The sequence below is a fragment of the Tachypleus tridentatus genome, chromosome 12 (assembly GCF_004210375.1).
Source record: "Tachypleus tridentatus isolate NWPU-2018 chromosome 12, ASM421037v1, whole genome shotgun sequence".
Taxonomy (NCBI): domain Eukaryota; kingdom Metazoa; phylum Arthropoda; class Merostomata; order Xiphosura; family Limulidae; genus Tachypleus; species Tachypleus tridentatus.
The window spans coordinates 68299600-68315857 of NC_134836.1; the positions used below are offsets into that span (position 1 = coordinate 68299600).

Below are 16258 nucleotides of genomic sequence, written 5' to 3' on the forward strand. Positions count from 1 at the left end.
CCCCTAGGTCCAGGATCATATGCTTGAGATTTATTGTTGGATGCACAATGAATGCTTTCCCGGCAGTAGGTCTTCGATTCACGACTGATCATTGACCTTTTGACTTATTGAAGTTACTGAATAAGTCTTCACGAAAACACCCAAGTTTTGTTTTCCTTTTTTTTTTTTGCAAAAGAGAACACGCAAGAGACACCATTTACCTTGCTAACTCGTTTGATTGCTTTAAGAAAGCCACTTGTAATCATGAATCCACATCAGTTGAAAAGGATGTCTTAAATTTTGTCCTATTTTGAACGTTTTGTTAAACTTGTGGGGAAAGCTTCCAGTAACGTTCCATAAATTCCGCTGTCGATAAATCACTCATCTCTTTTGAGACATTTTCATGAAGTGTAGATGCAATATATCTTGTTAAAAAAAAATTATTTATTAAGTATAAGAAGTGATTCCTAAGACTGTGTTGTAGCTGTCTCTGTTAATTTGCCTTCATAGCATGTTTCATCAGATCTTGAGTACTGCTTTGTTCACAATGGAACAGGAAAGACAGTTACTTTAGGTGCTCAATTTGAGGTACGATAGACTTCATAAATAACTGAAAAATTAAATACATAAGCATACGACACCAGTAATACTATTTAAACCAGAGACGTACGTAAAAGGTAAGTTTAATTATCTCTTGCAACACGGGTTTTGTCCATTGGACCCATATCGTAACCATTTTGTGCTCGTAATAGTTTTCGTGGTATAAGTTAAATTTGTAACGGTTTGTTCACTAAATGTTTAAGAATATCAGTAACCATTATAGGGCTTTCATATGCAAAATATTAGATTGTATTGTTAAGTCTCAAAATTTTCAAGTATTGTTTTATACATGCCTTTTTTTATTTTTCGCATGTTTATTATTCAACATACAAAGTAATTTTCATTTTATGCAAAGAAACTTTTCAAATTTGACATACAATGTCCTTATAACCTCCAGCTAATAATCAAACGTTAAGAAAAAACTCTATATTGTACCTATTATATTAACTATGGAACCTATCAACGAATTCGGCAGATTTCACCAACCTCGTAACTACCACAAAAGTGAGGAAATGAAAATAAACTTTGGTTTTTCCTTTCACGATGGGCCCGGCATGGCCAAGCGTGTTAAGGCGTGCGACTCGTAATCTGAGGGTCGCGGGTTTGCATCCCCGTCGCGCCAAACATGCTCAACTTCCCAGCCGTGAGGGCGTTATAATGTGACAGTCAATCCCACTATTCTTTGGTAAAAGAGTAGCCCAAGAGTTGGCGGTGATGACTACCTGCCTTCCCTCTAGTCTTACACTGCTAAATTAGGGACGGCTAGCACAGATAGCCCTCGAGTAGCTTTGTGCGAAATTCCAAAACAAACAAACAAACCTTTCACGATGAGTGTGTTTCCTTATAGCAAAGCCACATCGGGGTATCTATTGAGCCCACCGAGGGGAATCGAACCCCTGATTTTAGTGTTGTAAATCCGGAGACTTACCGCTGCACTAGCGGAGAGCCTTTTTCCGCTGACTACAAATAATAACATGAAATGATAAATCTTTAGTTCTAAATAGCTTAAACTTCATAACTTTATACATATTTATATATATTATTTCTATTACATTGGCCTTTCAGCCGTACCTGGCTAACATTATGCAATGACGTGCGAACGAACATTCATTGGATCCAAGAGTATCAAACTAGCCTTTACAGGATGGCCTCTATTAGTGAACTGGTATGTATAAAATACAGTCACACTTAAGTTATAACACACACACATGTTATTACTGTTTGAAACAATTTCTTAAATTGCAGTTTTCTTTCAAAACTGAACAGTAAATAAAGTATTACAGCAATCAATTATTTTTCTACTTACGAACATTGAACTTCGCTGTTTTCCGTAGGTTGCTAAGCCTTGTAAAATTTCACTTGCAGAGTATGCGAAACGAAGTTATCTTTATGAAGTTTTTATGTACATATATGTTGAAATAAACAAATATCATAAATAACTATATCAATAACATATAATTTATCAAGCTTTGTAAACATATTACATTTGGGTTTTAAAATATGAACTTTCGAGCTCATTAGACATATCGCTTGAAATCTATGAAAAGCAGGATTTCCGCATAAATACTGTGTAAAGAGCCAGAGAATCACGTGGGTGATATTCTGAGTATTTAATTGGTTATTCACATATCGTGCCTTATAGATATCAGTCAGTTAGCTCACGACATTTAATTATTCATATAATCAATTATTAAGCACTCATTAATTAAGATGTTTAAAAATGTAACTCTCCCAGATCTGCCACTGTGTTATCATTTGCCGAAATTATTTTAATGTAAAGGGGAAAGTACAACGGAAACTTTGCTGACGTAGGGATTTGTAAAACACTGGGTTACGGTCGGTACGTCTGTTACATTTTACACGTCTATCAGTCGTTGGTTTTCCCTTTGTCAAACATCGGTACACTTTATTCTTAGCAGTAGATGTCTTGTCAACTGTTACCCTTAGTATATTCTTCTTTGAAACACCAGTCACACAAACGGTCTCTAATAAGTTATTTCTGCTAGAGATATAAACACTATTATACCTTCATTCTTATTTGTTGCCTGACGGACTAAACATGATGCGATTACATCCTCGGTTCGGCATGGCCAGGTGAGTTAAGGCGTTCGATTCGTAGTCTGAGGTTCGCTGGTTCGAATCCCCGTCGCACCAAACACGCTCGCCTTTTCAGCCGTGGGGGCATTATAATGTAATGGTCAATCCTACTATTCGTTGGTAAAAGAGTAGCCCAAGAATTGGCGGTAGGTGGTGATGACTAGCTGCCTTCCCTCTAGTCTTACACTGCTACACCCTTGTGCAAATTAATTGAAACAAGTGGTCATTTTACAATATTTTCAGCATGGCGGCCGGTGTAGGCTCACTGGACCCGCTGATTTCCTTTAATAGTCATTTTTTCACACAGATGACGTCATTAGCTGTGTTTTGCAGTACGGTCGATCTATTTTTGGTATATATGACGAAATTTTTAGGAATATTACGTCATTCGAAATTGCGTTAGAAGGGCAAGGAGACCAGTCAAAAAACAGCTTCTTACCAATGAAGAAAAAACGGTATCAATGGGGTCTGAAATACAAGAACTGGATGCAAGAACAATGGAGGAAGGTGTTATTCAGTGACGAGACTCATTTCTTCGTATAGGGTAAAAAAAGTCTGCATATTCTAGATCTCCAAGTGAGAAACTTCGATAATCTCACATCATCAGTTCGCAAAACATCCCTTGAAGAAGATGTTTTGGGGCTTTTTCAGCTGCTATGGCGTCGGAGGCTTACATATCGTAGAAGGTATGATGCGACGACCACAGTACATCGAAGTTTTGCAGAGAAGAATCGTTTCAGAAATGAAAAAGAGACTTCAAGATGGATCTGGCATTTTTCAGCAAGATCTGGCTCTGTGCCACACATCGAAACGTGTGAAGAATTTTATGACTACAACGCGAATAAAGGTGCTGGACTAGCCTGGAAACTCTCCGAACTTAAATCCTATTGAAAATCTTTGGGCGATTTGTAAAGAAAGACTTCGAGGAAAAGACTGTACAAAGATAAGCTAATTGAGGCCATAATTGAGGTGTGGTACCGCGATCCAAAAATTAATAAAATTGCAGTAACTCATGAACTCGATGCCAAAACGGATAAATGATCTGCTAAAAAATAAAGGCGGTCATATCATGTATTAATTTCTGAGTAATTTTTGGATTCTTAGAAATAAAACGCAAAAAATTGAAAAAATCGTAATTTTCTTGTTTCAATTAATTTGCACAAGGGTGTAAATTAGGGATGGCTAGGGCAGATAGCCCTTGAGTAGCTTAAGGCAAAACTCAAAACAAACAAGCGACTATACCCACGGCTTGATACGGTACAAATAGTCACGTAATGAGTCTATCTTGTGCATGGAAATCAATGGAGAGTTATTCTAATTAGTGAAAAAAGCAGCCATGGATTAACCATTAAGCAAAATAAACACGTGCTTGTGGCACCAAGGTAAGGGGGGCACCACAGTTTTTCCCCTGGCTATCATGCCCTCAACTCTTTCCCTGCAGCACTCAATTTTAGTCGGTTGTTTTGTAATTGTCCTTATTTGGCGTGTTCGACTTTACCCTGCATTGTTAAAAAAAAACAAAAAAAAACGTTATATTTGGCTCGGTGAGTGACTAAAGTTTCGAAAAACCATTAAACTATATATCTGATGTAAGAAGTAATTGATTTGCGAAAGACAACTGTAAAGTTGTCTGGTTGGTTGGATGATTTAGTGTTTTATGGCACAAAGCAGCTGGACTATCTGCACCAAACATCAGATAAAAAGTTAAAAGTAAATTTAGTAAAATTTATAAATAGAAATTAAGGTAAAACAAAACAAAGTTTAAAAAACATAAATAGCATAAAACTAATGTTTACATCCAGTCTACAACGTTAAGAGAAAAACTACAGTAATACAAGTTGTAAAGGACTTTCTGTAGCACAGATGTGATTATCATAACTCGCCAGGAAGACAAACTACTATCAGTCACTTGAAGTTGGCCTTTTCAGTCCTGGTTCCAAGTCACTCGACGTTATGGCCATTTTACAAAAGTAAAGTTATAAAAGTTTTAAAAAAGTTGTGAAAAAATTTAACAATAACTCACCAGGATGACTAACGGGTGGTTCAAACAGCAGCGTTTGTCACCTTAAGTTGGCCTTTCCAGTCCTGGTTTTGAGTATTTTGATGTTATGACCATTTTCTAATTTCAAATCTAGGTGGACTGTGATTCTTAATAGGGAATCACATCCAAAAAGTTCTAATGTATAACTTAAAAAACTTAAATGGCATTAAAAAGATTAATGTCCTTTAAAAAACTAAAAACATTACCAAGGTAGACAGTGTCACCATCACCAATAATACTGTCAAATGTTATGGACAAACCTTGCGATAGAACATGTTTAAAATAGTGCCGTCATTGAGAGTCGTAACGACGACAAGAAAGTAAAATGTGGCTTATTTGACCTGAGTATTACACAGACAACACACTGGAGCATCAGTTCCAGATAAAAGAAAACGATGTGTTAAAAACTGTGACCAATGCGTAGTCTAGTTAGAACAACTTCCTCCTTCCGATCCTTACAAAAGCAAGACAGCCAAAGCCCAATACAGGATTTCATTTGAAAAAGCTTGTTTTCGCGTTACTCACTCCAAGTCGACTGCCAGCAGGAAGCCAGGCCTTGAATACAGGACCACAGTCCATGTATGGAACAGACACAATGGTGATAGTGACAGAGCAGATAGCAAGCTCGTTCCCGCGAATACCAACGTGGCCCAGTATACAGAAAAACTGGGTACAAGTAGATGTTAAAGAGAAATGGGTCAGTCGGTTTTGAATATCAGCGAGAACAGGGTGTGAACTAAGGTGAAGCGATTCCAGGGCCAGTAGATAACTAAGCGAGTCAGTGTGAATAATGCGGTTTGAATATTGCTGAGCTTCCATATGATCCATGACAAGAGAAATGGCATACAGTTCAGCAGTAAACACAGAAGCTGTAGAGAGGATTATGCGTGCAACCACCGAACCACAAAAAGCCATGGCAAAGGCCACAGAGTCACCTGATTTCGAACCATCTGTATAGACAGACATGGAAGAATGATTTGAAAGATGTTCAGCAAATTGCAGACAGTATTTCCAATCAGAATTGTCTGCTTTTCTGAGATGACTTAAGGATAGGTTACATTTGGGGACTGTAAGAAGCCATGGCGGGATGGACTGACCAGCAGATACAGCAATGTTATCCAAGTACAGACCCAATTTATCCAACTGCACCTGGATACAAAGGCCAAAAGGAACAATGGCAGATCATCTGTTCTGAAAAAGTATGGCCCACTGAGTATGTAAGACACAACCCCAGGTGGGATGCTTTGGTAAGGAATGAAGTTTCGAAGCATATAGTAAAGACAGCTGCAAACAGCAGAGGTGCAAGGAAGGGTCATGAGACTCTATGTATAAGCTCTGAACCGGGAAAGTGTGAAAAGCGCCAGTGCAGAGCCGAAGTTCTTGATGATGAATGGGGTCCAGCATCTTTACGGCTGAGAGTCTAGCAAAGCCATAGACTAGTGATCCACAGTCGAGTTTCAATCAAATAAAAGCACGATATACCTTTAGCATACAACATCGATCCACCCCCAATTGGTGGAAGAGAGAACATTGAGGATGTTCAGTGCTCTTGTACATTTGACCCGAAGCTGCTTGATGGGTGGTATAAAGGTCAGCTTACAATCAAAGATAAGCCCCAAGAACTTTGTCTCAGGGACCACAGGCAGTACAACTTCACTGGTACAGAGTTCAAGATCAGGATGAATACCGCGTTGGCGGCAAAAGTGCATGCAAACGGTCTTAGAGAGAGAGAAGTTAAAGCCGTTTGCTGTGGTTCACTTCAGTAAACGACTGAGGGCACTCTGTAGCTGCTGCTTAATATACCTCATGTTCGATGACTGACATGAGATGTGAAAGTCGTCGACATAAACCCGTTTGCAACAGTGAGAGGGAGTTTTTCAGTGATGGCATTAATTTTCATACTGAAAAGTGTGACAGTCAAAAACACAGCCATGAGGGACTCCAAGTTCCTGTAGAAAAGAACAGGAAAGTGTCGAACCCACACAAACTTGGAATCTCGTGTCTATTAAAAATTTTTAATAAAAATGGGCAAATTGCCACGTAACCCATATATATGGAGGTTTCACAAAATGCCATACCTCCATTATGTATCACAAACCTTCTCAACGTCAAAGAATATTGATATAACTTGTTGTTGTTTGAGAAAGGCTTCTCTGATTGACGTTTCAAGTCGAATCAGGTGATCCACGGTGGAGTGCTGTCATCGGAACCTACACTGGGTGGGAAAGAGTTGTTTGATTCGAGGAGCCAAACAAGACGAGCGTTAACCATCCTCTCTAAGGTCTTACAGAGACAGCTCATCAAAGCAATTGGAAGGTAATTTGAAAAACTTGGGATCTTTCCCAGGCTTAGAGAAAGGCAGGACAATCGCCTGGCACCAGGCATCAAGAAAAATACTCTCCTGCCAGATCCGGTTAAAAACAATCAGAAGAATAGTAAGAGAAGTAGTGGATAGATGGCACAGCATTTCACAGTGTACATCATCAGGTTCAACTGATGTATTGCCAAACCAATGAAAGACCAATTTGAATTCCACCAGTGTAAAGGGACGATTACAAATATAGAAACAATCAGCTTGACAGAAAAGAGGTGATCACTCTGCCCAAGTCTTGATGGCAAAAGCTTTCACCTGAGTATTGGCGATGCTCTGGGTATCAGCTACTTTCTGATCAACAGAGAGCAAGATCGAGAGGGGAAAAGAATTATACTACCCATTGACCTTTCGAATCTTGCCTCATATGACTTTGAAACTGGTGGTAGAAGATATGCTGGTTGTGAACTTAATCAAGATTCCTTATGGCTTTGACATCTCACCCACTGAGCATGTGCACGGGACTGCTGGAAAGCAATGGAATTCGAGAGAGTAGGATATTTATGGAAAGCATCCCAGGCCCGTTTTTGAGCTTTCTGTGCTATGTAGCAGGCAGAATTCCACCACAGACAGGGATATAGTGGAAAACGTGTCGATGTTTTACGAATACATTGAGCAGCTGCTTGTGTAATAGTCAGTTACTGCTGTCATCTATTGATGGCTTACAGACGATGGCAGGATCAAGTTCTTCGAGTGCAGTGAAAGAGGGCCAGTTTGCATGATCCAACTTCCACCAGGTCACGCGGGTCGTATGGCATTGACCACAGTCAGTCTCTCTCAAAATTGGAAGAAAATAACCACTGCCTTGTGGATTATTGTCAACCCTCCATGAAAAATGGGAGAATAATGAAAGGGAGCAAATTGAGAGATCAATAGAAGTAAAAGACTGACTAGGTGCATGAAAATAAGTAGAAGAACCAGTATTGAAAAGAAAAAGTTGTGATTAGAGAACTTAGGTTTCATAGAGCGAACCCTCCTATCAATATTAGCACTTCCCCAAGGGAAATAATATCCATTTATCCCCCAGGGTTAAAAATGGAGACGGCAACTGTTCAATGAGAGCACCAAGGTTTGATTGATCACATGTCTCTCCAGGCGACAGGTAGAGAGAACCAACAGTGATGATATGACCCAAGGAAACACGGATGGCTATGGTCTCCTACGGTGAGTCGAGTGGCAAAGACAGAATGAGCACATGCTGATCAACCAACAATGCCACTCCTCCATGCACTTGTCCATCATACAGCCTGTCATCTCTATACAAAGAAAACCACAAAAAGATGACTGTATCAGCAGGTTTCAGAAATGTTTTCTGTAAGGAAAGACATACAGGACAGTAGGAAGCAATCAGTGTTTTGATGTCATCCAAATTAGAACGTAAGTCTAGACAGTTCCATTGTATCAAGATGGCCATTTTTATTTATGTGTAGGCAAACTTAGTGGAGAACCCTTCTGTTTACAACTACGTCTTTTTTTCTTCACTGTTCTTATTCGACGAAGGTCTATCGACCTCCATGGATCCTGTCCTAGGTCGATTGGACAGGTCTTTGCTGTTGGAAGTGGATTCCAGTGACTGATGGCGTGAACGAATGATCGTTTTGCATCTTAGGGTGGGATAAGAAGATGTATCCGATGAAATTCTTGTACTCAGAACCAAAGAAAAGGGATTTTGGGATTTGTTGAAATGTATTTAAGGGACAGAGATCGGCGTTGAAGTTGATTCATTAACTTTTTTAGCCATGGAGGTCAAAAGACTTTTCATTTGTTTTGAGAACGATTCTTTTGGAGGCACTGAGAGAACTGTCTGCACTCCCATTGTATTTGTAGAATAAAGTGCAACAGCATACGCCCGAAATGAAGTGGTGAACAGCAATTTTTCGAGCCTTAGGATAAGTAATGTTATGAATCGTTTTCAAATCTTGCATCTCTTTTTTCTTCCAACCATTTAGGGCAAGAACGAAAGTAGGAAGAGTGAGAGCCATTGCAATTTATGCAACAAGGGTCTATTTCACACTCATAGGCACCATGGTCCTTGCCATTGTAATGAGCACACGTCAAGAAACCACGACATGTCATCTTTGAGTAACCGAACTGTTGACACTGAAAATATCAGAGAGGGTTTTGAATGTATGGCCATACCATGCAATTAAGATAACCTGTCTTGATGGTGGCAGATGTACTTGGTGATGTAAATGTCAGAACGAGGATATTGGTCGGCATCGTAATTCTATCTTTGCGAGTGGAGATACGTCTCACTACAGAAACTCCTTGAGTGGAAAAACCAGCGAGAATCTCTGATTCGGGGATGTTCTTGAAGTCCTTCTCAACAATAACTCCTTGTGATGAATTCAAAGTACCATGAGGTGTAACCTCCATAGCTATATTCCCAATCTCCTTTAAATGCAGAAGGAGTTCACTGTTTCGAGATGTGCATGTTTCCACCAATATGTCACCAGATCGAAGCTTCTTTACTAACTTTGGAGAGCCAGCAAGTCCCTCTCGTCCCTTCTGAATAGGCCTGGCATGGCCAAGCGCGTAAGGCGTGCGACTCGTAATCCGAGGGTCGCGGGTTCGCACCCGCGTCGTGCCAAACATGCTCGCCCTTTCAGCCGTGGGGGCGTTATAATGTTACGGTCAAACTCCCACTATTCGTTGGTAAAAGAGCAGCCCAAGAGTTGGTGGTGGGTGGTGATGACTAGCTGCCTTCCCTCTAGTCTTCCACTGCTAAATTAGGGACGGCTAGCACAGATAGCCCTCGAGTAGCTTTGTGCGAAATTCCAAAACAAGCAAACCCTTCTGAATAAAAAAAAAGGAGATATTTGCTCTAATGGTTTGTATGAAAGAGAATGTAGGATAAGAAAATGTTGTACAACATATTATATTGCTCACCATTGACTTTTATATTCACCATAAACAGGATCAATTTACTGCTTTGTTTGTAAACTTTTTGCCCCTAAATTTTCTTCGCGATTTTTTGAAAGAAAATGGTTCAGTGACTGGCGAAATACTATTGCAAATGATCATCATGGAAAAAACACTACTCACCGAGACTCTATGCTAAAATACTTAACACACAGATAAAGCTTCTTGCCAAAAAAGCTGGAAAAACAAATTAAAAAAAGTGCAATTACTGGGAATGTCTTGGAATGTGTAATAGCTGTCATAGTTGAACATGTCCTGGTTTTTCGAGGAACAGATGAAAAATTTGTTTCACTGCTGAATGGGAATTGTTTAAGGCTGCTTAAGCTCATAAGTCAGTTTGATCCATTTTTATCAGAGCACATTTCGAAATATAGAAATTCTGGAAAAAAAATCCTTCTTACTTGTCCAAAACCACCTGTGAAGAACTCATTGAACTAATGGCTCAGAAGGTTCACGCGTTCATTGTTGATGAAGTACATTTTTCTGGTAATTTTAGCTTATCAGTTGACGCCAGACCTATCACATATAGATCAGTTAAGTGTTATACGTTGTACTTCGATACTTAAAAGATGAGCAGCCTATTGAACGCTTTATAACTTTTCTGGAAGTGAAAAGCCATACCAGTGAGGAAATGGCAAATCAGGTATTGCAGTACTAACGTACTAAATTTGATTTTTCAAGTTGTAGGGGTCAGTCTTACGACAATGCTGCTAACAGGTCTGGGCATTATAAGCGGATGCAGCAAAAGATTTTAGAAGAAACTAAGTTTGCCATATATGTGCCCTGTGCAGCCTATTCACTAAATCTGGTAGGCCAAAGTGCTGTTGACTGCTGTCAAGTGGTAGTTAATTTTTTCTCTACAATACATTTGCTCTATACATTTTTTCAGCCCCAACCAGCCGGTGGAAAATTTTTAAAGCTTGTTTTGGAAATGAAAGTGTGTTAAATTTTCTCTCTGATGCCAGAGCAACAACAGCAATTTTGAAGTCTTTATTTAAGATTTTGAAAGCTTTAGAATGCCTACTAGTTGAAGACCAGTCACAAAAGAGAGACATTGGAAGAGAAACAGACAATATTGCAAATAAGATGCAAGAGCTATAATTTGTTTTTATGTTGATCACGTGGGATGAAATTTTGTAAGTTTCATAAAGCGAGTTCTGCAAAATGAGGATGTGAACTTAAAAACACGTGCAGATCTGTACGAGTCATTAGCTGACAAACTTTGTACTTTAAGGGATGACTTTAAAATATTTGAAGTAGTTGCAATAGAAATACTACCAGATGTTGATTACAATGCAGCATAAACTCGCAAACGTGTCAGAAAGAAGGTACTCAATGACTGAGATGCACAAGAAGTAGATCTGAATGCCAGAGATAAATTTTGTATTACCACCACCTACACAATTGTTGACAAACTAGAAACCCAGATGAGAAGAAGAGGAGAGGTGTACAAAGAAACAGCAAACAGATTTTCTTTCCGAAATGATGTGCAAGATGATATCACTAATTGATGCTTACCCAGAGGACTTGTACGTTAATCTCTGCCGAACTTCAGCAGTTTCACTCATATGTGCGCCATAAGTTCAGTGCAACAAAAGCTGTAAAAACCAGATTCAGTCATGCTGAACTTTGTAAAATAATTTCAGAAAACAAAATTGAGTGTGCATTTCCAAACGTAGGCATTACATTACGTATATTTTTAGCATTAATGGTCACAAATTGCACAGCTGATCGTTCATTTTATCAATTCAAGCATATTAAAAATCCCAACAGAACAACTATGCGACAAGACAGGCTGGATGTCTTGTCTCTGCTAAGTATAGAAGCAGATTTGTTTTATCAAATTAGTTTTGAGGACTTGATCAGATTTTGCAACTAAGAAATTTAGAAGTAAACTTTTTAAAATTTAAATAAATATTAGTGTATAAATAAATAATTTGCTTTCAGGGTTTTAAGTTCAAAGTGAGAAGTTGTTAACATCAAAGTGATAATTTTTTTGAATAAGTTTTGAGTAAATTTTTCATTTTTGTGACCATTAAAGTGAGAATTGTTAACTCAGAGTGAAAACAAATATACAGTAAAAGTAATTTTTTAATCATCATTAATCAGAGAAGTGACTTCCCTCATAATTTCTAAATAAAAGGCCTCAGTCATTGCTTCATTTTGACCTATGCCCAATATGTTAAATAAATAAAGTTTTTATTTTATATAGTTGTGGGGTCTGACCTGGAAGAACACTGAAGAATGGTTATAAATTTTCGAACTTTTATTTCACTTTAAACACTTATCGAGTCTTAATGTCTTTTCAGTTAAGTGAAGGGGGGCACCATTGTTGGGCTGTGCTTAGGGCATCAGTTGCCCTTAATCCGGCTCTGGAAGAATGTTCAATTTATTAGAACCCAACACTTTTATAATTTCTAGATAACGTACAGTGGTATATTTAATGAACTAAATTATTTCGTACTTTACTGGGCACATTAAATAAATTTAAAAATCTATGGTTTCATTTTACAATACGTAATGCTTTACAGTTGTTTTTACGTCATATTTCACATGAATGATTTTTTGCATATTTGATGGTATTTAATACAACGTTTTGCTTGAATCAAAGAATTTATGCTAAACACATTAAACATAAAATAATTCAACATCGTAATGCCATTTGATTAATAACTAACGACCCAACATTTAGAAATAAATTTAGTATCACTGCTGTTATTTTAAAACTGCAATATAACTCGAACTTTAAGGAGGGTGGGGAGTTATTTCATCCATAAACTTGATGATAAAACATTGTTATAATTTATTTGTTCTGTTGAATTTTGTGCAGTGTTGCTCGGTGGCTATCTGCACTAGCTCTCCCTAACGTTGAAGAAATAGACTAGATAGGAAGCAGATAGTCAGCACCGCTAACTCTTGAGCTACTCTTTAACGAGTAATAAGATTGACCGTTTATAATAACGGCCCCACGACTGAAATGGCAAGCATGTATCAACAATATCACACACAAAAGCTGTAAATCGGGTAATATAACGTATAAGAGTTTCGTACAATAGAACTGTACCTTGACTAATATAAAGTATGTTGTAGAACACGTGAAATATGGGAAACTTAAGCTTAGATATATCAATATTATCACACACCAAAGCTGTTGCTCGACGATTAGTAAATTCGTTTCCAACAATACTGTAGGCAACAGTAAACATAGACGCCGATCCGAAAGCTTCCACGATTCTAACAGCAAAGGCTAAAACAATGAACGTTGTTCCATGTGGGCTGAGATTCAGTGTGCTGAAACGAAAAACTACACGAAATTTAATATCAAAACAGCTTTGGGTCTAGTTTATAGATTAATCATAACCCTAACTTGTCGTATGTAGATTAAATATAATTTGTATTATTTAATTGTGTTATATCTTTGGGTGTGTTATTTGGGATTATTTGATGAAAATAACAGCAAAACATGTCCACATGATAAAGAATTAATTATTTCTTTAACATTGTTAACAGGTTATGGTAAGCCTAACTTTCTCATAAACATTTTACCAGAATTTTCTCGCTGATCGATAAAATAGACACTGTCTACGTAACTCACTGGCGAATTTAATCATAGACAAAGAAACAAAATCCTAATCAACCACCCACTAACTAGCACTGAATTGAATAATTCATCAATTGCTTTAACTTATATTAGTCTCCCCCCTAGCAAACATCTAAATTAAAATATGAAACAAACAGCTAAAATTCAACTTTAATTGTCGTTTACGAATAAAATTTAACATGGCATACATAGATTAATTTTGGTTTGAATTTTATACATCAAATTAATTAACATGAATTTTATGTAGATTAATCAGAAATATAAAAATTAACCTTAATGAACAGTGATGGCGAGAAAACCCACTTGTAGAGAAAAATGTATATGTAAAAATGGCTCGTTTGGGTTTATTTTGGGCTTGAGTTGTTGTATAAGTAAGGCTTGCAAATCAAATAAACACAACATAACCATAGAAAACACCCAAATACTAAATAAAGAAACAAACATAAACAAACGTAAAATTAAAGAAGCTTTACTTATACAACAACTCAAGCCCAAAATAAACCAATAGAAAAGAACACCTTTATATCTATATTATATATACATATATTCAAACATCTAAGCAAGCCCTCTACATTTCTACACTCAGTTACATAACCTCCTTCAAACATGTGGTCAGCGATCGGTTAGTTACTTCTTTCTTTCTTTGTGAACATGACGATGACTGAAGAGGGTCGAAACGTTGTTCGCTCCTCTACATAAAAAATTTTCTTAACTCAAACTAGCCGTTTTTTACACATATATTTAACCTTAATGAAGTTAATCCCATTTTTATAGGTTAATTAAATTTGATGCTAGTAGCTTGATTTTACATATGTACTATAATTTAGTTTCTGAAGCAATAATAAACGTGGTTATTACAGTACGCTAGTAAATTAAACACAACGATCGGTGAGGTTAGGCCTAGGAACAATTAAATCAAATAATCACATAATTCACCAGGATCTGTATACCATTAAACTAACAGATCCAGTAGTTGCTAGGATCTTTATACAATTAAAGCAAACGATCAGTAGTTCTTAGAGAAATGTGTAGAGTTAAACCAAAAGAACTCACCCAAACAAGACGGAACATGTTCCTGTGACAAACACTCCAGTAGCTGCAATTACTTTACTTGATATGAAAGGAACCTGAAAACACAACACAATATCACAAGTTACACAGACAACAAAATTTATCTATGAGCATATCTGTTACTTAGAGCATAATTTATCTTTGCATACAACTTTAACGGACAACACATTTTGCCAGTTAACAGAAATTAAAGAAAACAATTTAACTGTTAATATAATTTTTTACATACAAAACACTTTACTCATTAAAAGAACTTTTACAGACAAGAAAGTTTAATAGTTTGCATAAATTTCAGAACTCATCTGTATGTGTATACATACAGTTACGACAGAAAGTGTTCGTACCCCTGCGTCGTGAGTAGTTTTTCCTCATAACTTAAAAAGTATCACGATTAGGATAACAAACGTATGGTGTATTATAAATATTATACATAAATATAAATATAAATGTAAATATATATAAATATTCACATAAAAATTTATATAATTGTGTGTTAGTATAATATTTATAACACGTCATACTTTTATTAACCTACTCGTGATACTTTTTTAAGTTATGAGCAGAAAACCACTTGGGACGCAGGGGTACGAACACTTTCTGTCGTAACTGTATATACTGAGTAGTAATGGTTTTTGGTTAGTGATGTAAAATAGTATTTGATTAGTAATGTAGTAATGATGCTTCATTAATAGTGTAGTAGTAATGCTTCGTTAGTAGTGTGGTAACGGTCCTTCGTTAGTGATGTAGTAAAGGTGTTTGGTTAGTATTGGTACTTACTAGAATAGATATTACTGGAGATGTAATTAAGATAACCAAATTAAAAACTCCAAACACCAGTCCATACTGAATAGATGTTGCTCCTTTCTTTTCAGCCTAAGTTAAAATGACAATTTAATTTGGATGTATTATTTCTCAAAAACGTTTAAAATGTTCAAAGTTTTATAACATTCTATATCAAAAATACATGATGACACGGTTTTCAATTAAAATTAATAGTTACACAATAAAATGGATATTTAGTAAAAACCTTCACTAAATGTAATTAATGTTACGAGGATTTTTCCATCTCTGGTTGAGATTATTCACACTTTCTAATGTTATAAAATTATTATTCACTCCTTATAATAATAATATTTATTATTGTATGATAAGTTAGATATTTCACAACTTGAAGAAGTAAAGAAATACTCTAATTTTTCCTAGTCGCTATTGAAAATGTTTACTTAGGTTTGTAAAATTAATTTTATATAAACAAAAATGAACAAGTTGTTCCAAAAACAAAGAGAAATTTAACTAAACATTGTTGTATTAACAGTAAATTTAATTTTTACTAACTATGAACACATGTATTATTATTTTAACTTCTGTTATTCATGATGAAAATGAATAATAAACGTTAGCAATTATAGAGTGTATAGTATTAAAAACACGCAATTAATTACATTCCACGTTCAGTCTGTAGGATCTTTAATCAATGAGATAATATATGTTATTTTAAATAATTGCAATTTTGTTAAAGTAAATCAATTTTATCAAAGCAATTAAACCATATAATGAATCACATTTCTCCCAACAA

At 36.5% G+C, this 16258-nt stretch overlaps 1 protein-coding gene across 7 annotated transcripts in view; it reads right to left on the bottom strand.

Moving 5' to 3' along the window:
* Positions 1-16258, bottom strand: part of LOC143233486 (MFS-type transporter SLC18B1-like) — a 68294-nt gene that overhangs the window by 45247 nt on the left and 6789 nt on the right. For all 7 annotated transcript variants that reach the window (XM_076469768.1, XM_076469766.1, XM_076469765.1 and 4 more), the window contains exons 3-5: positions 15460-15555; positions 14665-14738; positions 13154-13301 (exon numbers count right to left, since the gene is read on the bottom strand). In XM_076469768.1, the coding sequence (XP_076325883.1) occupies positions 13154-13301; positions 14665-14738; positions 15460-15555 (318 nt within the window). The remainder of the gene's footprint in view (positions 1-13153; positions 13302-14664; positions 14739-15459; positions 15556-16258) is intronic.